General features: G+C 41.9%; 1 protein-coding gene across 1 annotated transcript in view; it reads left to right on the top strand.

The window, feature by feature from the left end:
- Positions 1-26011, top strand: part of LOC126335157 (juvenile hormone acid O-methyltransferase-like) — a 149097-nt gene extending 123086 nt beyond the window's left edge. The window contains exon 6 of the mRNA XM_049998130.1: positions 25583-26011. Coding sequence (XP_049854087.1) covers positions 25583-25767 — 185 coding nt within the window. The 3' untranslated portion in view covers positions 25768-26011. The remainder of the gene's footprint in view (positions 1-25582) is intronic.
- The last annotated feature ends 249 nt before the right edge of the window (positions 26012-26260 follow it).

Here is a 26260-nt window from a genome sequence, read left to right as displayed (position 1 = left end):
ATTGAATTCGGTCTTCCGATAATGTTTCACCCCGCAAAATCGTAAAACTAACTTCAATCATACGAACGTACGGTCATCACACACACACACCAAAATGACAGATAAGTGATCATGGAATAAAAAGTTCTCTAAACTCCGCAAATAATGGAAAGGCTTTTCTACAGAGAATATATGAAAGCAGTTGCTTCCTTTCTAGCAGTAGTTAATAGTACCAACCACTGAGTGGTAACTGGCAATTCTTTTCAAGAAGGTTCGTAGCACACATGAGTGTGTTTCTAGACACATATCGCTGACATGCTGAATAAGGTGAATAGTCTCAGTACCAAATATGGCTTGAGAGAAAATCAAAGAAAGACGAAAGTAATGAGAAGTAGCAGAAATGAGAACAGTGAGAAACTTAACATCGCGGTTGTTGTTGTTGTTGTAGTCTCCAGTCCTGAGACTGGTTTGATGCAGCTCTCCATGCTACTCTATCCTGTGCAAGCTTCTTCATGTCCCAGTACTTGCTGCAAATTACATCCTTCTGAATCTGCTTAGTGTATTCATCTCTTGGTCTCCCTCTACGATTTTTACCCTCCACGCTGCCCTCCAATGCTAAATTTGTGATCCCTTGATGCCTCAAAACATGTCCTACCAACCGGTCCCTTCTTTTTGTCAAGTTGTGCCACAAACTCCTCTTCTCCCCAATTCTATTCAATACCTCCTCATTAGTTATGTGATCTACCCATCTAATCTTCAGCAATCTTCTGTAGCACCATATTTCGAAAGCTTCTATTCTCTTCTTGTCCAAACTAGTTATTGTCCATGTTTAACTTCCATACAGGCTACACTCCATACAAATACTTTCAGAAACGACTTCCTGACTATTAAATCTTTACTCGATGTTAACAAATTTCTCTTCTTCAGAAACGCTTTCCTTGCCATTGCCAGTCTACATTTTATATCCTCTCTACTTCGACCATCATCAGTTATTTTACTCCCTAAATAGCAAAACTCCTTTACTACTTTAAGTGTCTCATTTCCTAATGTAATTCCTTCAGCATCACCCGATTTAATTTGACTACATTATCCTCGTTTTGCTTTTGTTGATGTTCATCTTATATCCTCCTTTTAAGACACTGTCCATTCCGTTCAATTCCTCTTCCAAATACTTTGCTGTCTCTGACAGAATTACAATGTCACTGGCGAACCTCAAAGTTTTTATTTCTTCTCCGTGAATTTTAATACCTACTCCAAATTTTTCTTTTGTTTCCTTTACTGCTTGCTCAATATACAGATTGAATATCATCGGGGAGAGGCTACAACCCTGTCTCACTCCCTTCTCAACCACTGCTTCCCTTTCATGTCCCTCGACTCTTATAACTGCCATCTGGTTTCTGTACAAATTGTAAATGGCCTTACGCTCCCTGTATTTTACCCCTGCCACCTTTAGAATTTGAAAGAGAGTATTCCAGTCAACATTGTCAAAAGCTTTCTCTAAGTCTACAAATGCTAGAAACGTAGGTTTGCCTTTTCTTAATCTTTCTTCTAAGATAAGTCGTAAGGTTAGTATTGCCTCACGTGTTCCAACATTTCTGCGGAATCCAAACTGATCTTCCTTAAGGTCCGCTTCTACCAGTTTTTCCATTCGTCTGTAAAGAATTCGTGTTAGTATTTTGCAGCTGTGACTTATTAAACTGATAGTTCGGTAATTTTCACATCTATCAACACCTGCTTTCTTTGGGATTGGAATTATTATAATATTCTTGAAGTCTGAGGGTATTTCGCCTGTCTCATAAATCCTGCTCACCAGATGGTAGAGTTTTGTCATGACTGGCTCTCCCAAGGCCGTCAGTAGTTCTAATGGAATATTGTCTACTCCCGGGGCCTTGTTTCGACTCAGGTCTTTCAGTGCTCTGTCAAACTCTTCCCGCAGTATTGTATCTCCCATTTCATCTTCATCTGCATCCTCTTCCATTTCCAGTACATCGCCCTTGTATAAACCTTCTATATACTCCTTCCTCCTTTCCTCCTTCCCTTCTTTGCTTAGAACTGGGTTTCCATCTGAGCTCTTGATATTCATACAAGTGGCTCTCTTTTTTCCAAAGGTCTCTTTAATTTTCCTGTAGGCAGTATCTATCTTACCCCTAGTGAGATAGGCCTCTACATCCTTACATTTGTCCTCTAGCCATCCCTGCTAGCCATTTTGCACTTCCTGTCGATCTCATTTTTTACACGTTTGTATTCCTTTTTGCCTGCTTCATTTACTGCATTTTTATATTTTCTCCTTTCATCAATTAAATTCAATATTTCTTCTGTTACCCACGGATTTCTATTAGCCCTCGTCTTTTTACCTACTTTATCTTCTGCTGCCTTCACTACTTCATCCCTCAGAGCTACCCATTCTTCTTCTAATGTATTTCTTTCCTCCATTCCAGTCAAAGTTCCCTTATGCTCTCCTTGAAACTCTCTACAACCTCTGGTTCTTTCAGTTTATCCTCCATTCCAGTCAAAGTTCCCTTATGCTCTCCTTGAAACTCTCTACAACCTCTGGTTCTTTCAGTTTATCCAGGTCCCATCTCCTTAAATTAGCACCTTTTTGCAGTTTCTTCAGTTTTAATCTACAGTTCATAACCAATAGTTTGTGGTCAGAGTCCACATCTGCTCCTGGAAATGTCTTACAATTTAAAACCTGATTCGTAAATCTCTGTATTACCATTATATAATCTATCTGATACCTTTTAGTATCTCCAGGATTCTTCCATGTATACAACCTTGTTTTATGATTCTTAAACCAAGTATTAGCTATGATTAAGTTATGCTCTGTGCAAAATTCTACCAGACGGCTTCCTCTTTCATTTCTTCCCCCCAATCCATATTCACCTACTATGTTTCCTTCTCTCCCTTTTCCTATTGACGAATTCCAGTCACCCATGACTATTACATTTTCGTCTCCCTTCACTACCTGAATAATTTCTTTTATCTCATCATAGATTTCCTCAATTTCTTCATCATCTGCAGAGCTAGTTGGCATATAAACTTGTACTACTGTAGTAGGCGTGGGCTTCGTATCTATCTTGGCCACAAGAATGCATTCACTATGCTGTTTGTAGCAGTTTAGCCGCATTCCTACTTTTTATTCATTATTAAACCTACTCCTGCATTACCCCTATTTGATTTTGTATTTATAACCCTGTATTCACCTGACCAAAAGTCTTGTTCCTCCTGCCACCGAACCTCACTAATTCCCACTATATCTAACTTTAACTTATCCATTTCCCTTTTTAAATTTTCTAACCTACCTGCCCGATTAAGGGATCTGACATTCCACGCTCCGAACCGTAGAACGCCAGTTTTCTTTCTCCTGATAACGACGTCCTCTTGGGTAGTTCCCGCCCGGAGATCCGAATGGGGGACTATTTTACCTCCGGAGTATTTTACCCAAGAGGACGACACCATCATTTAATCATACAGTTAAGCTGCATGCCCTCGGGAAAGATTACGGCTGTAGTTTCCCCTTGCTTTCAGCCGTTCGCAGTACCAGCACAGCAAGGCCGTTTTGGTTATTGTTACAAGGCCAGATCAGTCAATCATCCAGACTGTTGCCCCTGCAACTACTGAAAAGGCTGCTGCCCCTCTTCAGGAACCACACGTTTGTCTGGCCTCTCAACAGATACCCCTCCGTTGTTGTTGCACCTACGGTACGGCCATCTGTATCGCTGAGGCACGCAAGCCTCCCCACCAACGGCAAGGTCCATGGTTCATGGGGAGAGGACATCTCGGTTGATGATCACAAAGTAGATGAAGTTAAGGAATTCTGCTACCTAGGCAGCAAAATAATCAAAAAATGTTCAAATGTGTGGAAATCTTATGGGACTTAATTGCTAAGGTCATCAGTCCCTAATCCTATACACTACTTAACCTAAATTATCCTAAGGACAAACACACACACCCATGCCCGAGGGAGGACTCGAACCTCCGCCGGGACCAGCAACATAATCATTGACGGACGGAGCAAGGAGGACATCAAAAGCAGACTGGCACTGGACTGTGGGAAACTGGAACAGAAGAGAATCGAAGCATTTGAGATGTGGTGTTACAGACGAATGTTGAGATTAGGTGGACTGATAAGATAAGTTACGAGGAGGCTGTGCACAGAATCGGAGAGGAAAGGGATATGTGGAAAACACTGACAAAAAGAAGGGACAGCATGATAGGACATCTGTTAAGTCATCAGGGAATCATTTCCATGGCGCAAGAGGAAGCTGCAGAGGAAGACGTAGTTTGAAATATATCCAGCAATCAATCGAGGGCGTACGTTGCAAATGCTGCTATGAGATTAAGAGGTTTGCACAGCAGAGGAATTCGTGGTTGGCCTCATCAAACCAGTCAGATAGCTGATGACCCACAAAAATAAAATCACTGATGTCAGTCTGTCGTAGAATTATGCTCATATATGACACTTTTAGGGGGAAAAATTTTCTGTACAAAAGTAGCATGGATTCCATAACCAGCTATCTTGCGAAACTCAGTTTTCTCTGTTTGTCGATGAGATCTAGGCGTCATTGTCGTTAGCGCCCAGGCTGATATTGTGTTCCTTGACTTCCAGAAGGCGCTTGATACAGTTCCGCATTGTCGTTCAGAGAGGGGAAAAAAAAAAACACGAGCTTACCGAGTATTGAACCACACTTGTGACTGGATTCAGGTCGTCCTAGCACAGGGCCTATCAACCCTCTGATTCTGAGGGTATATACTCTCACCTACTCAAGCTCTTGCTCGCGAGCTGGCCAGTTGCGGCGCGGCGGAAAGTAACGTAAATGCCCGAGCCATGTTGTCCCGACAACATGGCAGAAGAGCCACCTATGAAAAACTGGAGAGCAGTTCTGACAGCGGAGCCTTCTAACAACAGCAATGGCGAGTTGGTGTTGTCTAACACCGAAAATGTCTTCCTCCTTCTATCCACAGTGCGAGGAATGTTATCATTTCAAACAAAAAGATGTGTTCACAAAGATTTAGTATATCGTAAAGGGCTCAATACTTTCAGTAAGTTCAGTATATAAAGCCAGTACAAAATGATTCAAATGGCTCTGAGTACTATGAGACTTAATATCTGAGGTCATCAGTCCCGTAGAACTTAGAACTACTTACACTTAACTAACCTAAGGACATCAAATGGTTCAAATGGCTCTGAGCACTATGGGACTTAACATCTGTGGTCATCAGAGAACTTAGAACTACTTAAACCTAACTAACCTAAGGACATCACACACATCCTTGCCCAAGGCAGGATTCGAACCTGCGACCGTAGCAGTCGCGTGCTTTCGGACTGAACGCCTAGAACCGCGAGATCACTGAGGCCGGCTAGGACATCAGACACATACAGGTCCGAGGCAGGATTCGAACCTATGACCGCAGCAGTCGCGATGTTATTGACTGAAGCGTCTAGAACCGATCGGTCACCACGGCCGGCAAGACACTACATGCCTTACCAAGTCAAAGAATACGGAAACAGAAAATATGAACCACCCAGCGTGTACAAAGAGGCCATAAAACTTAAGAGCAGGTTGTCTAAAGAGGAAAACTAAGAGAATGAATAATCAAGCTTGCATGTTGTTCAGATGAGATACAAAACTGTACTACTTTTAGCAAAGTCCTTGCGCCCTTTCACGGATGGAGACTTAAAAACAGAATACTCTGCAGTTGCAACTGTAAATTTATGTCCAGTTCAGGTAGAACAATTTTGCGAGCTGCCATTACCAAACGTGACAATCATGATTCCCATCACACTATGGCAGACGAATTTCAGAGCCATTTTACAAAAATCCTTGTATAGAATTTGTTGGTTACCCTTTTCGTGCTCTGTGGCAGAGCAGGTATCGCAGGTACACAGCGGGATGTGTCACTGTTAGCAGCGTTGAAGTAAGGGTAGGAAAGTTAGGTTGGTCACGGAATTTATCAGTTTACTTGTCTGCAGAAGGGGCGCCAGTCGTGTTGGAAAAAATCCGGGACCCATAGCGTAAGTAATCGGGAACAAGGAAATGCTTTCTGTAGCCAACTCGCATTGATCTGCAGCTTGAAGTAAAGCGACGGGCAATATAATTACCTCAGCACTGATTTCCTCATTTACACATGTCTCCAAACGGCTCCCCTACCTGTGACGATGGAGCAGGTACAGTGCTCGCTGCTCGCAGGCTTGCATTCACCCTCTGCTCGAGAAACACGTTTGCTTTGAAACCCTGTCGTAGCGTACAAGGTGTTTCCGTAAGAGAATGCCAAAAGTTAACAGTACATAGAGGATGCTTCACTGAACTATTTGAGACAGAGGTCGGAGAAGCCATCTTAAGTAGATCATAGGAATAAAATTACATTACTGTGTACTTTTTTTACTTACAATAGTTACAGCTAACTGCAAATACCATTATTGATACAATGAACGTACCATTTGTACCCTATCTTATAAAATGTGCTGAAACTAACGGCCACCAACCTCAATGCAACATAACATTGGCGAGAAAGTTTCTGACGCACTCTATTAAATATCCCGCTTGTGTTTCGAATCATATCACAGGCAGTTACAATTATGGCAACTAATTCCTTCTCTGTATCCTTCTCTGTATCACACACAAGTGACCTTAGTATCTAGCCGGCCGGAGTGGCAGTGCGGTTCTAGGCGCTGCAGTCTGGAACCGCGAGGCCGCTACGGTCGCAGGTTCGAATCCTGCCTCGGGCATGGATGTGTGTGTTGTCATTAGGTTAGTTAGGTTTAAGTAGTTCTAAGTTCTAGGGGACTTATGACCTCAGAAGTTGAGTCCCATAGTGCTGAGAACCATATGAACCATTTTGAACCTTAGTATCCCCATAGGAAATTATCTAGGGGATTCATGTCAGGTGACCTCACAGGATATGGAATAGGACGTCCCCTTCCAATCCAGCGACCAGGAAATACTGTACCGATACTGCTCCATCGTATTGTATTGTGTGAGCATCACGAGTAATGAATGGGTCTGCCGTTGATCCATAGCACACTCTGTCACGGGACAATGTAAATACGATACAACAGAGCCACACTGTGGAGGAAAAAAAAAGCCTGCATCACGACTTTCTGGTGATCAGGCTCGTCCTCCTTGTTGATTCCTTGCATGAAATAAAGAATATAATCATATGCATGCAAATAAACAACACAGTACGTGTAAACTTGTACGCATGTTAGTTGTAAACATATCTCCGTAAGTTGGCTTCTCCGACCCCAGGTACCCTACCCGAAATTGTTCAGTGGAAAATTCTCTGTGTCCTGTTACAGCAAGATCCTGTATAAAATGCAATAACTTGTTCCGAATGGGACAATGTCGAAAAATGTTACGTGGCGTTTTGGAAGTGCTCCATGGGAGAGGTATGAAGCAGAACACACAAACAGTCCAGTGTATAGCGTCGTTATCTCCGTGGGGACGTTGTAGCAAAATGCAGGGAGGCTTGAGCAAGATTGATGGTTGGTGCTGGGACTGGCAGTTGCCTCAGAACGTAAATAAGTATAATTATTGCGCGTACATAGACGAAAAAATCCTCCATTGTACTATTACACTATTGATGATAAATCAGTGTAAACTATCTAGGAATAGCCGTCTGGAGCAGTGGTAGTCAACTCCAGGCCATGGGCTGATCCAGTCCAAACCAAGCATTCATGAGACCCGCAGTTCTTACGAGGAGAACACTACTTTCTATCTTCTCAACTAAATGTCATGCTCAACTCCAGATTACTGGTTCCCATTTTCTTATCAAGATCTTTGAAACGAATTCCTCTATCCCTTTTTGTTCTTTTTGTAATTTGGCAGAAAATGAAGATTCATTTACGTAATATAAGATTATGTTGTTACCTTTACATCAATTTGCCTAGAAAATGTGAACTATGTAGGGCCTAAAGGAATTATACATAGAAAAGGAGAAGTCGTTACCGAATCGCACATTAAATTAAAGATGAAAAGAAATTGTTGTCAAAACGATTATAACAATAAACATCTACCTGAATCGTGTAGCCTTTACTTAGCTTCAGTGACATAGAGATTACCAGATTGTGCAAGCACCCATAACTGGAAATTCTTTCTAACAACATCAACACTACCAAAGTTAATATTGTCAAAGCACAGTATACAGGGTGGAGAAAAATTGTGTCGAAATTGTAGCCCTGGATAGCTGAGGCCAGTAGGAACCAAAATTACTAATTTTATGTAGGTCAACAATGCACCATTTTGTAAACTACGGAAAGTTGGCGCTACGCGCTCCAATTGGCCGCGGGATTGCCCTGTTGCCGGATGCTCTGACAAGGCATGGTCGTCAGTGCTTTGCCTGCCGGTGATAGCGAAGTATCCATCGCGGCTCGCACGCTTGGTGATAGCGCGCCACTTTTCACTCTGAGGCTCAAGGGCGAATCTGCTGGGTCCCGACACATGCATTGTAGTTTCATGATAAAACGTACTGGGGACGAACCGGTCAACAGCTGTTAGTTCGAGTACAGAAAGTCTTTCAAATATTGTGTCAGCCGTGAAAAGAGCATTTTTGGAGGTAGGACTTTGTTTACTTATAGCAGATGCTCGAACTTGCGATCCTCTGACGCGACACAAGCCTGGTAACGTCGAACAGTGTTTTGCCGAACTCTTTCAAAGATTCGTGGCATTTCCCTGATGTGATAGGTGGCATGTTGAAAGCGAGACATTAATTCCTCATCGCTTGTAAGGGGTTCGCGTCCGGGTGCTTGAACTAGGACCCCTCCCCTCGAAACGTTAATTTTTGGCCAGAGGAAATTCTCACGTCACGTACGTCCACGGATACTAGGAACGATTTGCACTCAACATTTGGGCAGGCATAGTGGGTGGCCATCTGACTGGGCAGGTCCGTCTACCTCCACGACTTACGGGGCAAATTACCTTCACTTTTGGCAAGAAACTCTACTCAGCCTGCTGGAAGATGTTCCTCTGGACATATGGCTATGCATGTGGTTGCAGCATGATGGGACGCCCGCACATAAGTCATGCTATGCGCGGATATTTGAATGAACTCTTCGACCGCCGGGTAATAATTGGCAGAGGTGCTTGTAGGATATGGCCCCCTCGATCACCAGGCCTCACGCCGCCGATCTTTTTCCTGTGGAAATTCTTCAAGGCTCTACTTAACGCACCCGGACGCGAACCACTTACAAGCGATGAGGAATCAACGTATCGCTTTCAACACGCTGCCTGTCACATCAGGGAAATGCCAGCAATCTTTGAAAGAGTTCAGCAAAACACTGTTCGACGTTACCAGGCTTGTGTCGCGTCAGAGGATCGCCATTTCGAGCATCTAATATAAGTAAACAATGTCCTGCCTCCAAAAATGCTCTTTTCACGGCTGACACAATATTTGAAAGACTTTCTGTACTCGAACTAACAGCTGTTGACGGGTTCGTCCCCGGTACGTCTTATCATGAAACTACAATGCATGTGTCTGGACCCCAATGGATTCGCCTATAGGGCCCCAGAGTGAAAAGTGGCGCGCTATCACCAAGCGTGCGAGCCGCCATGGGTACGGCGCAATCACCGGGAGGCAAAGCATTCACAGTCATGCCTTGTTCAGAGCATCTGGCAACAGGGCAATCCCGCGGCCAATCGTAGCCCGTGGCGCCAAGTTTCCGTAGTTTAAAAATTGTGCGTTGTCGACCTACACAACATTAGTATTTTTGATTCCTGCTGGCATCAGTTATCCAGTGTTAAAATTTCGTGACACAATTTTTCTCCACCCTGAATAGTCATCAGTTTCCGAACAAACAACACATGCATGTGTAAGACAACAAGTCTAGCTAAAACACTGGAACATTTAATAATCAGTAATATAACATTTGCATCTACATGTACACGACTGCTCTGCAATTCACATTTACGCTTCTGGCAGGGGATTCAACGAACCACCTGTAAGCTACTTCTCTCCAGTTCATTCTCGAACTGCGCGCGAGGAAAACGAACATTTAACTGTTTCTGTGGGAGATGCGATTTCTCTTATTTTATTATGATAATCATTTCTTCCTGGTAGTTGGACGCCAACAAATTATTTTCGGACTCTGAGGAGAAATTGGAGATTGAAATTTCATGAAAAGGTTCTGCCGCAGATAAAAATGCCTTTGTTTTAATGACTGCCACCCTAATTCGTTTGTAATATCTCTGGCACTCTCCTCCATATTTCACGATAATACAAAACGAACTGCCCTTCTTTGAACTTTGTTGACGTCCTTCATCAATCCTCTCTAAAGGGGAACTCACACTGCACAGCAATACTCCCTAAGATGGCGGACAAGTTTAGTGTAAGTAGTCTCTGTAATAGACTACATTATCTAAATGTACTACCAATAAATCGCAGTCTTTGGTTTGCTATCCACATAAAATTATCTTTAAAATCGTTCCTATATAACTTATTTGTACAGTTTTCCCTAAGTATTTAGTTGAGTTTACAGCCTTCAGATTTTTCAGATTCATCGTGCAACTGAAATTCAGTGGATTCGTCTTAGTGCTCATGAGGATGACTGAGAGTCAGTTGCCACTTTTTCACAATACAGATACCTTGCCTAAATCATTGTGCAATTGTTTTTGTTCGTCTGGTGACTTTACATGGTGGTAAGTGGCTGCATCTTCCCCAAACAATCTAAGACTGCTGCCCAGATAGTCTCCTAAATCGTTTATGTAGATTAGGAACAACAGACGGACTACAACATTTCCTTGGGGTACAGCAGATATTTCTTCCGTTTTACTCGATGTCTTTCCTTCAATTATTACGAATAGTGACCTTCCCGACAGGAAATCACGAATCAAATCACAAAACTGAGACGAAAATTGTTCTGTGTTCTCAGCATAAGTAATGATATTCGTAATGAAATGTACGCCAAACTGATAAATGTTTCAGAGAAAATTTATTAACTAATAGATAAAAAGATTTCTGAACACTAACGAGGATACTCACTAGACAGATAAATTATATTTGTTAGACAACTCTGGAAAATCCTGTTTTTCATCCTGGCACGATCACCAGTATGTACATCAACTGTTGTGTTGTAGCTTTGAAGTAAGTCTTCTTTTAAAGTTCCCTCTTTCCATCATGAAAATTCACCCAGGAAATAATATTTTGACGCAGCCTGAGTACCAGTCGCGAATACCTCAACAGAAGTACACGTACTAAGCAAAGAAGTAAAATCAATCATCAGAATTTTTTATTACTTTGTGATAAGTAATTTCCTTACGACTGAAACTAACATGTGATCCTAGAAACATTTCCTTATATGAAAAGCGTTTGAAAGGACCATGCTTGGCTCTTGCTTACAATTCAGAACGCTTTTCTATAGAAAAGCAGAGAGCACAAAATGTTTACAAAACATTTTATGGAGACACGTCAGTACCACTACTGATACAAAGTTCTAGACGTAACCTTACCTTTGGGAACCTGAAATATGTCTACTGGAATACTGGAAGCAACTTTCAGTTTTGAAGAACCTATAACTTACGAAAATACGTCTTATGGAAATAAGTCATGCTGATGGAACACGATCATAATTAATTACCTTTATTGTATGATGTAAATACACTTATCCTCATAGATATCAAGGTCAAATTTGTTATATCTTACGGTTATTTAAACCTACCAGGTACAAAATTAATACTCTTAAAAGCAACATCACAGCTTACATCACAAACGCATGTGGTACCCATAGCCACATTAAGACAATGTCTTAATCTACGTAGTATTTGTGACACTAAGAAACTGACAGAAACGTCTGGTAAATGATAAACCTGCTCCTCAACTCAATTACGAATCAATGTGCAATATAAAGAGAACAAAAACTATCTCATGTTAGTTGTAACTTCGGGTCCCACTTTGTTATTCATGCTGCTTCCCTACAAAAGCAACCTGCTTTCTCAATACGATTCACCAAGCTCGCAGTTAGGAAAAAATATTATCTTACCTGACAGCACTGGTGCAAGAAGAAACATAGTACACAATTCTCAGTATAATTTCACATATGAAAACCCAAGGCTGCATTCCTGCACCATTCTGCTTCCTTCTCAGCATAATTATGAGTAGCCCTGCTTATTATCACATCATTACATACGCAAGCAAAATTCACACCACCAAAGCCAGAAAAATACAAAATGGAATGAAAAAAACTTTGTTCCCTTGTAACTTGCAAGACATGAGGTCAGTACAGCTGCCTTCAGCTCTCGTTGGCTGAGCCTGCCCTTGTCTCACATACCTTAATAAACACAAACTAGCAGAGCGGAAGAAACTGCATAGATAATCGACCAGTGGGCACAGGTATTACAGCAAAAACTTCACACTGGCCATCATGTCACGGCACCATCACGCCGAGGTATATTCACACTGCCCATCGTGTTGTGTCATGTCATGTCACGTCACATCAGTTCAGATCGCATGATATCAACTCTTGTGGCTGTCTTAAACTGTTTGCAGTCGATAACAAATAACGAAAAATAACAAAGAATGAATAAAAAACAATTAATAACATAGCTCTAGAATAACAACTGATATCAACAATGCAAACCACGACCTAATGGAAGCAGGATGAAACGAAGTGTGGAGGATGAGAGCAAGGCCGTGTATTGGGAAGAAATGACCTTGCGTCACATGATCAGCAACAGACGATGACACCAGCTGTCGAAACTTTGTATCCGAGAAACTTTGATGTTGCCATGATGTGACGTTATATTACAGTGTAAAAGCTATTATTTGAAGTTGAATGATTTAACATGATCTGACATGACGGCAACTGTGAACTGGCCTAAAAGAGGTGTGCGAAAAATGATACACTACTGGCCATTAAAATTAGTACACCACGAAGATGACGTGCTACAGATGCGAAATTTAACCGACAGGAAGAAAATGCTGTGATTAGTTTTTCAAAGCATTCACACAAGATTGGCGCCGGTGGCGACACCTACAACGTGCTGACATGAGGAATGTTTCCAACCGATTTCTCATACACAAGAAGCAGTTGACCGGCGTTGCCTGGTGAAACGTTGTTGTGATGCCTCGTGTAAGGAGGAGAAATGCGTACCTTCACGTTTCCGACTTTGATAAAGGTCGGATTGTATCCTATCGCGATTGCGGTTTATCGTATCTGGCCATTGCTGCTCGTGTTGGTTGAGATCCAATGACTGTTAGCAGAATATGGAATCGGTGGGTTCAGGAGCGTAATACGGAACGCCGTGCTGGATCCCAACGGCTTCGTATCACTAGCAGTCGAGATGAAAGGCATCTTATCCGCATGACTGTAACGGATCGTGCAGCCACGTCTTGATCCCTGAGTCAACAGATGGGGACGTTTGCAAGACAACAACCATCTGCATGAACAGTTCGACGACGTTTGCAGCAGTATGGACTATAGCTCGGAGACCATGGCTGCGGTTACCCTTGAAGCTGCAGCACAGACAGGGGCGCCTGCAATGGTGTACTGGGTGCACGCATGGCAAAACGTCATTTTTTCGGAAGAATCCTGGTTCCGTTTACAGTATCAGGATGGTCGCATCCGTGTTTGGTGACATTGCGGTGAACGCAAATTGGAAGCGTGTGTATTCGTCATCGCCATACTGGCGTGTCACCCGGCGTGATGGTATGGGGTGCCATTGGTTACACGTCTCGGTCACCACTTGTTCACATTAACGGCACTTTGAACAGTGGAAGTCATATTTCAAATGTGTTACGACCCGTGGCTCGACCTTTCATTCGATCCCTGCGAAACCCCACATTTCAGCAGCATAATGCACGACCGCATGTTGCAGGTCCTGTACGGGCCTTTCTGGATACAGAAAATGTTCGACTGCTGCCCTGGCCAGCACATTCTCCAGATCTCTCACCAATTGAAGACGTCTGGTCAATGGTTGCTGAGCAACTGGCTCGTCACAATACGCCAGTCTGTACTCTTGATGAACTGTGGTATCGTGTTGAAGATGCATGGGCAGCTGTACCTGTACATGTCATCCAAGCTCTGTTTGACTCAATGTCCAGGCGTATCAAGGCCGTTATTACGGCCAGAGGTGATTGTTCCAGGTACTGATTTCTCAGTATCTATGGACCCAAATTGCGTGAAAATGTAACCACATATCAGTTCTAGTATAATCAATCAATCAATCCAATCAATACCCGTTTATCATCTGCATTTCTTCTTGGTGTAGCAATTTTAATGGCCAGTAGTGTATTTGGAAGTTGACAAATTACAAGACAACCTTCAAACAATGTGAAAAGTCGACCTAAGGGCAAAGAGTGTTAATGAGCTTGCCTGATCTCATTAAGTATGCCCTAGACTGGCAATAATATTGGGAACTAATACTGCGCAACATATTGGCAGCTGGCTCCATACAATGAATCGATATTGCACAATACTGGTGTTAAATGTCTGATTGCAAATATGGCAGATACTGATGCTAGTTCTTATTTGGCTCTTGGGCTGGCCTGCACATGTGCAAGAAAACACATAGTGTAGATGAATAAATGAGTGGTATAAGAAGAGAGGAGAACTGACATATGTAAATTTACTAAGTTAGTTGACTATAAGCGAGACAAATGAGTATCGGAAATTTCTGAGGATAGATGCTCGCTCATTAGTTATATTGTTTCAGGCTATGACACCTATAATTCAGATTATATCTGAGTAGTATTTATTTCTTTAAATCCAATTTTGAAAACAAGAAGTACACATAAATTACGTTAAAAAATTTCTTACCCTTGCAAAAATTTCAAGGCATCAAAGCACCAACGTGTTGGTTCCAGTAGCGCGGCACCACCAGCCTCGCTTTTCAATGCACTCGTAATTCTTTTCAGTTCTTTCCTATAATTTGTCCGCAATGAATTTAATTTCTTTATTAAATGAAGCTTATCTGTTCCCAGATACGTTTCCCTATACTTCGACAACATCTAATCGAATTGCTTCGTTTTCTCAAGGTGTTTGCTATATTCGTTTCATTTATGTTCAGATTTGATGGACAAAATATGTTTTATGTGTGTTGCCAGTGAGTTAATGTGTATAGACCTCTTTGTCTATGGTACTTATTCTGAGGTATCTATGATAGACGTTTATGTTTTATGATTTTATGTAGTATGCCTTTGCAAACTGCCAGGAGCACATTAAAAATAATAAATAAAAATCTCTGTGTCTGAATATTATTCCTCTGTTAATATTATTTTACTGTGCATGTATGTAATCCAGCAGGGTGTGGGCCTACAAAGACTGAATTGAATAAGTTCGACCAGTAAATTGTGTTAAACTTAATATTGATTGCGAGCAGTTTATAACGTAATATCGTATTGTAACTGCGTAATTAACTTCTGCCCAAATGAGGTGGATTGAGACCTATCTAATTACACAACTTGGAAGTTTGTAGTAGAAGCTTATCTGCTGTTGGACGACTCTTGGAATGTCGTTGATGGAATGTTAAAATCTACAGGTTCAGATTTCTAGAGCAAAGATCGTAAAGAAAAATCCAAATTAACTCTTCTAGTCGATCCTGTTAATTACTTTCACACAGAAAAGGCCAGCACAGAGAATTAAGTATGGGACAATCTTAGAAGAGCTTTTGAAGACGGAAGTTTGACTAGGAAAGTTGACCTGCAAAGAGACCTTATTACCATATGTTTAGTCAGATGTAAAAATGTTGATGAATATGTGAACAAAATCAACTCCACTGTGAATCGTTTTAGAAAAATTGGATTCGGTATTGCTGATGAATGGTTGGTACCTTGTTACTAGAGGGACTACCTGGTAAGTTCTCCCACACAATAATGGGCCTAGAGAGTTCAGGTAAATCAATTACAGGCGACAGCGCGCAAGTCACGGTATTAGAAGATGTTCAGAATGTAGAAAAATATTGTTTCCACGACAAAGGAACGGCTTCATATCGAAAATACAAAAATAAGAAACCTGTTCGATGTTATAAATGCAAAAAACGGGACATTTCGCATTGCACTGCATGGAAAAACAAGTACACAATAAAAAAGTCTTGTTTCAAAAGGAAGGCAATCAGTAAAGGTAAGACACTGCTTATTATTCTTATTGAAAAATTAGAAGTAAGAGTGCAGATTGGTTTCTTGATTCTGGAACTTCAATGCATATTACCAAAGACCAATGAGTTTTATGCGATGTTTCACCTAAAACATACATTGCTGTTCCAACAGTGGATGTTCTCAATTACAATGTGGATGGGTAGGAAAGATAAAGTTTAATTTGAATGCTAAAGCACAATCACGCGGTATTACAGCCCATAATGAACATTATATTAAGAATGTTGCTAAATATTTGCTTTCAGTTGGTGAAAAAGTGAATAAGGATTGCAAGATATTGATTTTATTTAAATAGTGGAGTAATAATTGATCAGAGTGGCAGTGGGATAGCCACAGCTAGTAAATAAAAGGTTATTTATCAGTTAAATGTTCCTCAAGTTGGAAATAGTTATCCAATACATTCCACATTTTTTATGGCATTAAAGACTGGATATCTTAATAGGCAAAGTATGGCCTTGTTAAAAGATATAACAACAGGGTTAAAGGAATATAAGTGTTTTAATTTGCGTTGTTAAATTTTTATACAATGAAATGAAGCCAGATTACAGTTTAAAATAATTAAAAATAGATCTACTGAGCTTTCACAGTTGATACACAGTCCTTTTTGGGCCTATGGAAAAGGAATCTATCAGAGGCAGTTGTTATTTCCTTACATTGATTGCTAATTTTATGAGATATATCCACGTTTATTTCCCTAGAACCAACTGAGCTAGATATTTGCCAGTTTCGCGTCATGGCGGTAAGAATATAAAAGTTACCAGGTAAGATAATAGTACTGAATATGTCAATAAATAGTGTAGACAACTGAGTGAACTGGAATCAGATATCAAACTTCAACTCGCTTTAGTTCTGCTCATAACTAAGAGCAATACTGGCTAACAGAAAAATTGTACAGAAAGCAGGGAACATGATAAATGATATAGGATTGCCAAAAAGTTATTTGGGAGAAGCACTTTCAAGTACAGTGTATCTAAATAATAAATCATCTACTAAAGTAGCACTAGACACGACACCATATGAAATTTGGATTGGAATGAAACCTTCTCTGGATCATCTAAGAAGTTTTAGATATAAGACCATTGTACAAATTGCCAAAAAAAGGAAGAAGAAAATGGGACTCTAAATCTGAAAAAATCTTTTTCATTGAAAACTGTGAAGATTCCATAGGTTATAGCCTGAAACCAAAAGGGTAATAACTGGAAGGGTTGTAGCCTTCTTATAATCTGGTGAAAACGAAACGAATCGTGAAAAGTTATATGCATTTATTAATCCTGAAGAAGTTTTCCAAGAACATGCAAGGCACCAGTAAGTTTAGAAGCTAAAGCCCTTAAAGAAGTTGTCCAGGAACAGTCAAATATGTTTATTGAAGATGAAATGGATAATGAGAACCAGGAAACTCAAACAGCAAAGGAAATAAATTTACAGCATTCAACATGTACAATGTAAGCTAAATTGTGTCCAGATTATGAGATGTACATGGCTCTTCAAACATGCAACAGTAAACCCTCTTACAGTTGAAGAAGCCTTAGCCAGCCCACATGCAGTTTACTGGGAGAAATATAGAACAGGAATTATTCATTTACATAAATAATATTTATGAATAGGTAGATGCATCACAAGGTAAGAAACCATTATAAGTGATATGGATCTTTAGTATTAAAAATACTGAAGATGCAGAACGAAATTTTAAAGCTTGTTTGGTAGTTGTAGGTATTTCTCAGGTAGAGGGCATAGATTATAAATAAATATTCACAGCTGCAGTGAAATATGTTTCTTAAGATATCTCTTGTGCCTTGCTGTAAAAGAAAATTTATTAATCCACCACATGTGTGCATCTCAATGGAGAAATGGAGGAAGAAATCTTCAACAAAAGAATACAATTTATCATCTGAAAAGGATCATGTATGGTCTTAAAAAGCGTGGATAGTGGTGGAATCAGTGCTTACGTAAACCATAAACAAAGATGGAGTCAATCAGCAGCTGATCCTTGTATGCATCACAGAAGAAAACCTTAATTTTCCCTATGTATGTTGATGATATCTTTATTTTTACAAAACGTGAAAGTTCAGTAAATAGTTTCAACGGAAAACTTCAATCTGAAATTCATATCCACGATTTACGTGAGGTGAAACAATATCTTGTTATGAACGTCATAAGAACTGACCATGAAGAAGAAGTATTGATTGTCCACTCAATGTACAGAAAGAGAATACTAGATAAATTTGGCATGTAAGCCAGTTTCCTCACCTATGGAACAGAGGTTGGAGCTGAAGTGGGTATGTGTGGGATAGCTAGATACAAGTTACTGGTGCACTGGGGCGCTGGCCGCTGTGGGCGAGCGGTTCTAGGCGCTTCAGTGTGGAACCGCACTGCTGCTACGGTCGCAGGTTCGAATTCTGCCTCGGGCATGTCCTTAGATTAGTTAGGTTTAAGTAGTTCTAAGTCTTGGGGACTGATGACCTCCGATGTTAAGTCCCATAGTGCTTAGAGCCATTTGAACCATTTTGCACTGGGGTGGTCTTCTTGCCGCACCCACACACTGTGCTCATGGTGGAGGATGTAGTGAGGATAATTGACAGGAAACATATCTGCATAATGGTACATTTACTTGTGCCAAAGAAATACACAACCAGTTGAAAATACCTTGAGATGCCGAAAGTCTGTGCTCTCGCTATCACATTGTAGCAGTAACGGGCATTGCAGAATCGATGTACACAAAAACTGTTCCCGGAGAGCGTACACTCCTCAGTAGACAAGCACATGATACCATCGCGTAACGGCGGAAAGACGGTGGACGCGTGATCGGCCGCAACCAATAATTGTCATCCCAGCCGCGTGCCACAGTGTACTTCCTGCTGGTGATGTGACGAGACGGACGGTGCTGTATAAATAATTCCCCACGCGTTGTGGGGAACTCACGTTAAGCTCGACCAATGTGACCCCAGACAAGCAGAACTCTACACCTGTAGACTCGTCTAAACGGGTACGTTGCTCAACTTGCACTGCTCTCCGCTTTGTGTTGAGCACACCCGCGTCCGCCGCACTGTTGCCAAAATTTTCCCTAACGGTTAATCTGCGGGTACGCCGGCGGCGAGCACAGCTAACTTGTGCTAACAACGGCTCGCGCATTTCTCGGCGCGGCTGCCACGAAGTTGTTAGTAGCAGAAATGGTGAAATGCGTAAAAAGGAATTCCCTTATTTGGAGGCAGTAGGAAGTCTCCTGGAAATGGAAAAAAGAACACATTGACACCGGTGTGTCAGACCCACCATACTTGCTCCGGACACTGCGAGAGGGCTGTACAAGCAATGATCACACGCACGGCACAGCGGACACACCAGGAACCGCGGTGTTGGCCGTCGAATGGCGCTAGCTGCGCAACATTTGTGCACCGCCGCCGTTAGTGTCATCCAGTTTGCCGTGGCATACGGAGCTCCATCGCAGTGTTTAACACTGGTAGCGAGGGCGTATAGTGGGCATGCGGGAGGCCGGGTGGACGTACCGCCGAATCGATCAACACGTGGGGCGTGAGGTCTCCACAGTACATCGATGTTGTCGCCAGTGGTCGGCGGAAGGTGCACGTGCCCGTCGACCTGGGACCGGACCGCAGCGACGCACGGATGCACGCCAAGACCGTAGGATCCTACGCAGTGCCGTAGGGGACCGCACCGCCACTTCCCAGCAAATTAGGAACACTGTTGCTCCTGGGGTATCGGCGAGGACCATTCGCAACCGTCTCCATGAAGGTGGGCTACGGTCCCGCACACCGTTAGGCCGTCTTCCGCTCACGCCCCAACATCGTGCAGCCCGCCTCCAGTGGTGTCGCGACAGGCGTGAATGGAGGGACGAATGGAGACGTGTCGTCTTCAGCGATGAGAGTCGCTTCTGCCTTGGTGCCAATGATGGTCGTATGCGTGTTTGGCGCCGTGCAGGTGAGCGCCACAATCAGGACTGCATACGACCGAGGCACACAGGGCCAACACCCGGCATCATGGTGTGTGGAGCGATCTCTTACACTGGCCGTACACCTCTGGTGATCGTCGAGGGGACGCTGAATAGTGCACGGTACATCCGAACCGTCATCGAACCCATCGTTCTACCATTCCTAGACCGGCAAGGGAACTTGCTGTTCCAACAGGACAATGCACGTCCGCATGTATCCCGTGCCACCCAACGTGCTCTAGAAGGTGTAAGTCAACTACCCTGGCTAGCAAGTTCTCCGGATCTGTCCCCCATTGAGCATGTTTGGGACTGGATGAAGCGTCGTGTCACGCGGTCTGCACGTCCAGCACGAACGCTATTACAACTGAGACGCCAGGTGGAAATGGCATGGCAAGCCGTTCCACAGGACTACATCCAGCATCTCTACGATCATCTCCATGGGAGAATAGCAGCCTGCATTGCTGCGAAAGGTGGATATACACTGTACTAGTGCCGACATTGTGCATGCTCTGTTGCCTGTGTCTATGTGCCTGTGGTTCTGTCAGTGTGATCATGTGATGTATCTGACCCCAGGAATGTGTCAATAAAGTTTCCCCTTCCTGGGACAATGAATTCACGGTGTTCTTATTTCAATTTCCAGGAGTGTATTTAGCATAAACTTTCAGACTAGATCTTGGTTTTAATGCTAATACTGTGTGCAAATTTTGCAAAGACCTCAGAATGAAACAGTGGGTTACGGTTTAAATAACACTAAGATATTTAAAAGGAACTGTTGATTACCAAGTAAGTAATTGTAAGACAGGAAACTGGAATCTGGAACGTTATAGTGATTGCAGACTGGGGAAAAGAACTGCATAACAGTCATTCTATTGCAGGTAGCTGTTTCAAGTTTATGGGGCGATTCATATCCTAGTCTTGCAAGAAATAAACAACAGTGGTTTTGAATACTGTTGAAACTGTCTATATGATATTGTCTGTCACTATAGAAGAAGTGTTTTGGTTAAGAAATCTAATAGGTGAAATTGAGCCACATACGATTTTTGAATCTACCGAAGTGTTTTCCGACAACATGGGAACTATCAAGCTGGTTCAGAAGCAAATAACAAATGTGGCATCCAAGCACACTGATATTAGTCACCATTTTATTAGGTATCCCTTAAAGCAGAAGGATATTACTATAAGCTATTTGCGTACAGAGAAAATACTTTCTGATTTATTGAGCAAGGCTCTTAGTAAGACAACTTCCAGAAATTGGAAAAACTGTATGGTTGAACAACGTAGAGTTCCATGTGTACTGCTTTGAAACGGTGTAGTTTCAAGATTATTGTGAGCACATAAAAATAGGGTGTTGAAATTTAGTGTACTAAATATGTGTTATGTGTGTTGCCAGTGAGTTGGTGAGTATGGATCTCTTTGCCTAATGTTTGTACTCTTGGGTATATATGCTAGATGTTCTGTGTTCCATTCTTTGTGTAGCATGTCTTTGTAACATACTGGGAATACATCAAATATAACAAAAGATATGTTCCTAGGTTGTGTTTCTCCGTCAGTATTATTTTACTGTGTAAATGTGTAATGAAACAATTTGGTACTTTGTGAGGCCAGAAACCCCTAAATACTTTCAATAACTAATGTCTGTTCTTCTATTTCGAACCCATTTCCACTTCACGACACACCAAAGTGCGCAAAATAAACAGCTTAACAGACTGTGCTCACAGACATGTAATATTAGCCAGAGACTATGCATTCTAAACATTTTGCTTAAAATCTAATTTCATTAGATCCGTCAGTATACCGTACAATATGTTACATAACTTTCAGTTTTACCCACAGACAGCCAGTAAAATTGCAATATAAAATATTGCATTTAGCTCTGACATTTAGTTCGCACAGTATACCATGAAAATCTTGTTGAATAATATGGATGCAGGCACCCAGAAATATTTGCTTGAAATACACTGACATGCACAACCCTCAAATTTAGCGTAATTTTGTAAACAAACACATGTACACCAGCTGTCAAATCTGAATACTGCAGGGTTACAGTTCTCGCCCAGTCAGAACAAAGCACATCTATAATTGGAGTGCGAGCACACAGTGTAATGGTTTTGTACATGTATTAATTTCATAAGATTACTTATGTATTATGTCAGAAGTATGACTCTCTAAAATGTGATGAATCCATTGAGTTAATGGGAGCATGCATGGCTATTATTTTACTAAACAGTAGAAAAATTATGGAGTGTGAGTGGAGTGAACTCTACATTTATGTGCTCGTATCGTTGCAATGACAACATTGTCATAAAAATCAAATAAAAACAGTCTCGATCGCGTTTTCAGATTTTTTTTATTTGTTAGCAACCATTTTAGGCCATTTCCTCGTACCATCTTCAAATGGCTCTGAGCACTATGCGACTTAACATCTGTGGTCATCAGTCGCCTAGAACTTAGAACTAATTAAACCTAACTAACCTAAGAACATCACACATATCCATGCCCGAGGCAGGATTCGAACCTGCGACCGTAGCAGTCGCACGGTTCCGAACTGAGCGCCTAGAACCGCGAGACCACCGCGGCCGGTCGTACCATCTTCAGGCTTTTTCTGGCATTATGTCTACTGGTGACGGCAGACGATCCGTGGAAGTACGGTTGTTACATGTATCTCGCTCCGTCTGCCGCCAGCAGCAGCCATTGACAAAATATTATGACGGGAGCAAATCTTGCTTTAAAGAGAAACCGGATACGGTACTACATTACTTTTGCAACTAAGAGCCTTATTTACATAGCAATCTTTTCCAAAAGTTTTGGCTTTGTGATTCGTCAATTTCTCCAGGCGTATTTTATGACGAAATAAATCTCGGGTGAACAGCCTGGTATGAGTGTGCATAGGACACAATATTTCAGCAATCGACCACGTTGCGCGAGCAAATTAGCGCACCTGATGATGGCAACGTGATCGATTGCCGAAATATTGTGTCCTTTACACACTCATACCAGGCTGTTCATCCGAGATTTATGTCGTCATCTTGGCTTTCATTGCAGCTCACTTCGTTGCAGTGTACCAAGATGGTAGGCGAGTCTGGTATTGGACGGTAATTTGCTGAAAATATTTCCAGTTCCGTTATACATCTGTTTCAGGTAGAAATAGAACTCCGGTACCGGCGCAGCTGTCGGCGTGAGCTTCATGTTGTGGAACTGCATGTCTAGATTATACTCAATTTGAAACTTTCGGAACTAGCATTCTTACGGTCTGCAAACGTCTATACACTGTCATACCCAGTGGAACTTGCGACACCCTTTCAGTTCAGTGACTTATATGACACAGTTTGATGTATACACAGATAAAAGTACCGTCCTCAAAATGCTCAAACGAGGTACCGTTCACACGCATTGTTCCACCAGTGGTCTATCGATTTGTGCCCAAAAACTGTCTTAGTTTACTCACGAATAAAAGCGCGACACACAGTTCACATAATATTACTCACTCTCTTTCTGCAGTTCCCATCAATACGCACACTTATTAATATAAATGAGCTATCTATGACTTAACGCACGAAAACCAACTCACCAGCCATGCCAAATGTCAGCAGTCCGCGTTCTCTTGTTACTAAGCGCCCTGCTACTCGAGTGTTCAGTCTCTGCAGGGTGATTTTTGTTTCCACCGTGTACAAACTCCAGTAATTGATCGATCAGAGGAACCTGAACAAATATGGTCTAATGAACTTACGTCCGGAACTGCATGTTTTCCATACTACTGACCTTTTATTGAAGCATACTTTGTTACCGAGACTACGGTCTAACACGCGCTGTACCATGCAGCCACAGTTACAGTATGCATGGTTTTCTCCTAGAGGGTGCTACAATTCCCTATCATGCCCTGGATCCCGTTCCTGCCATGGTAATTGGTAATGCTGTCTCCGATTCACTTCTCTGTGTGTCTCACTTTGTAGTGGATGTGATACAGTGTTGTACACAATGGTTCCGGAATAGTGTTCACTTGCGGAAAGGCAAATGACATTACGGGGGCCAGCAAGGTTATATCAGCTATCCCCACCGACAATAATAACAGCATTCAATGTTTGCAACAGTGTTTCGCCATTTGTATGAGAGAGGGTTGATCAGGAAGCAGGAAATCATAAAGAACGTATAGGAAAAAGTCCGGACGCTAGACGTGGAAGATAATATGATTAACACACCAGGAACCCGACCCCGAGTCAGTACCAGGCGGTTTGCCCGCAGGTACAGAGCAAGCCAGACGACCATGTGGAACATTCTCCATGACAGTAGTTACTATCCTTATCTCTTACAGCGTGTGCAGGGCTTACTAGCGACAGACTTTCCACATCAGGGGCAGTTTCGTCACTGGTTTCTTCACCAGGCAACCACGATTCTGGTATCTGTGTCGTCCATCCTGTTCACAGATGAGGCCACCTTTACGCGGAGCAGTATCTTCAACTTTCGTGTCAGTGAGCTGTGTTATAATATGCAGAACCCCTATTATCGAATTATCAGCATTAAAGCACCCGGAATGTGTGAGCCAGAATAATTGGCGATCGACTTTTGGGACCAGTCTTCCTTCAACGTCGCCTAACAGGCCGAAACGTTCGGCATTTCTTGCGGCTGACTTTGCCTCCCCTGCTGGAAGAAATGCCATTGATAATTCGAAGGGTTATGTGATGGTTCTCCAGCCTACTGGACGCATCGCAATCGTGTCTTCCCAGGTCGATTGACCGGACGAGGGTGTCCAGTTGCATGGCCTCACGTTCACCGGATCTCAACCGGTGTGGTTTCTGGTCATGGGGCCATCTCAAAAGCATCGTTTGCACAGAATCCATTCCAGGTATGCAGACAAGGAAGGAGGATGTTCATGGTGCCTTTTACTCTGTTCGGATGTAGCCTCGCCCAAGTGAACGTGCTACAGCACGTATATACACGCGCTGAGGCACACGGAAATCATTTTCAACACATACTGTAGTTGTGGCTGCACGGTGCAGCGTGTATTAGACCGCAGTTTGTATAACAGTGTATGATCGAATACACGGAAACCATGCATTTCCGGACATAAGTTCATTACACACTTTTTGTTGCGCATCCTCTCATCGATCAGTCCATAGACTTTTGTACACGGTGGGAAAAAATCACCCTTTGTTGTCGAAAACGGGCACTTTTATAGCATTAGTATAAACAGAAACAATGAAAAATTAATGTTCAGATACAACTAATATCTGAACGTCTTGACGTTTACTACTAAACACAACGAATAAAACAAAACAATAAAGGGAGAAATTAATTATATAGGCTCACTAGAGCTATACCACCAATTTTTTAAAAAATTGTTTCGTTTTTCAACTAAGATGACATGTCTGACACACTCTGTGCATGAATAAACAACTAATTAACAGTGCCTCCATAGATAAAGTCTGAAGCATTGAACATACTGTAGAACATCCTTCTTTTGCAAGCTATATCTTGATAAAATACTGCTTTCGATATCTTAAGCCATTATTCAAATATAATATTTGTATGCTTTGTGATTTTTCATCATAATCTAATATTTGCCTTTTTATTTTTATTTTTTAGATTTTATCAAGTCAGTATGTCCATTCCTGAACCGCGTTCCGGAAGACCAGAAGAATAATTTCTTAGATGATTGGATACAGCGTTCGGAGAAACTGAATGGATTATCGAAGGATGTTGGAAGCAGCGAAAAGCCGAAATACTACACCCACTTTAACATAATGGTGGCTGTGGCCAGAAAATTATAACTGGGAGTTTTGCACCATCGCTTGAACAAGAAACTATGTTTAATGGCAGAAATCATAATCTACGTTGGATTCCCCAGCTAGTCTTTTGTTAATAGAGAATTAAACTATAGATATTTATATGTACTTATCTTCCTGTAAACTATGTGTTAGGAGAAGCCTCTCAGATGTAAATGACATTATACGAGAGTCCTCTTCTGGATAGTTTTGATGATACTCCTGTCAAATATATTCCAACTGTGCTAATGTTCCGTCTTTAATTACCAGGATGTCGACAATACTTTCCTTTGCTCCCTTAATTCGTTGGTTTCTCCCTCACTTTATCACCATGGTCATACATGATTCGTTTTTCATCCCTGTCAAAATGAATAACTACTAAATGTTTGCTGCTTTAGTGCAAACACCAAGAGAAGTATGAACCGAACAAATATAGGTTTGCACATTTAGCAGTTCTTCATGTCGGGAAGGGTGGAGAAAGGAAGAAATTATTGTGAAG

Source organism: Schistocerca gregaria, chromosome 2 (assembly GCF_023897955.1).
Source record: "Schistocerca gregaria isolate iqSchGreg1 chromosome 2, iqSchGreg1.2, whole genome shotgun sequence".
NCBI classification, from domain to species: domain Eukaryota; kingdom Metazoa; phylum Arthropoda; class Insecta; order Orthoptera; family Acrididae; genus Schistocerca; species Schistocerca gregaria.
This window is presented reverse-complemented; position numbering and strand designations above follow the sequence as displayed.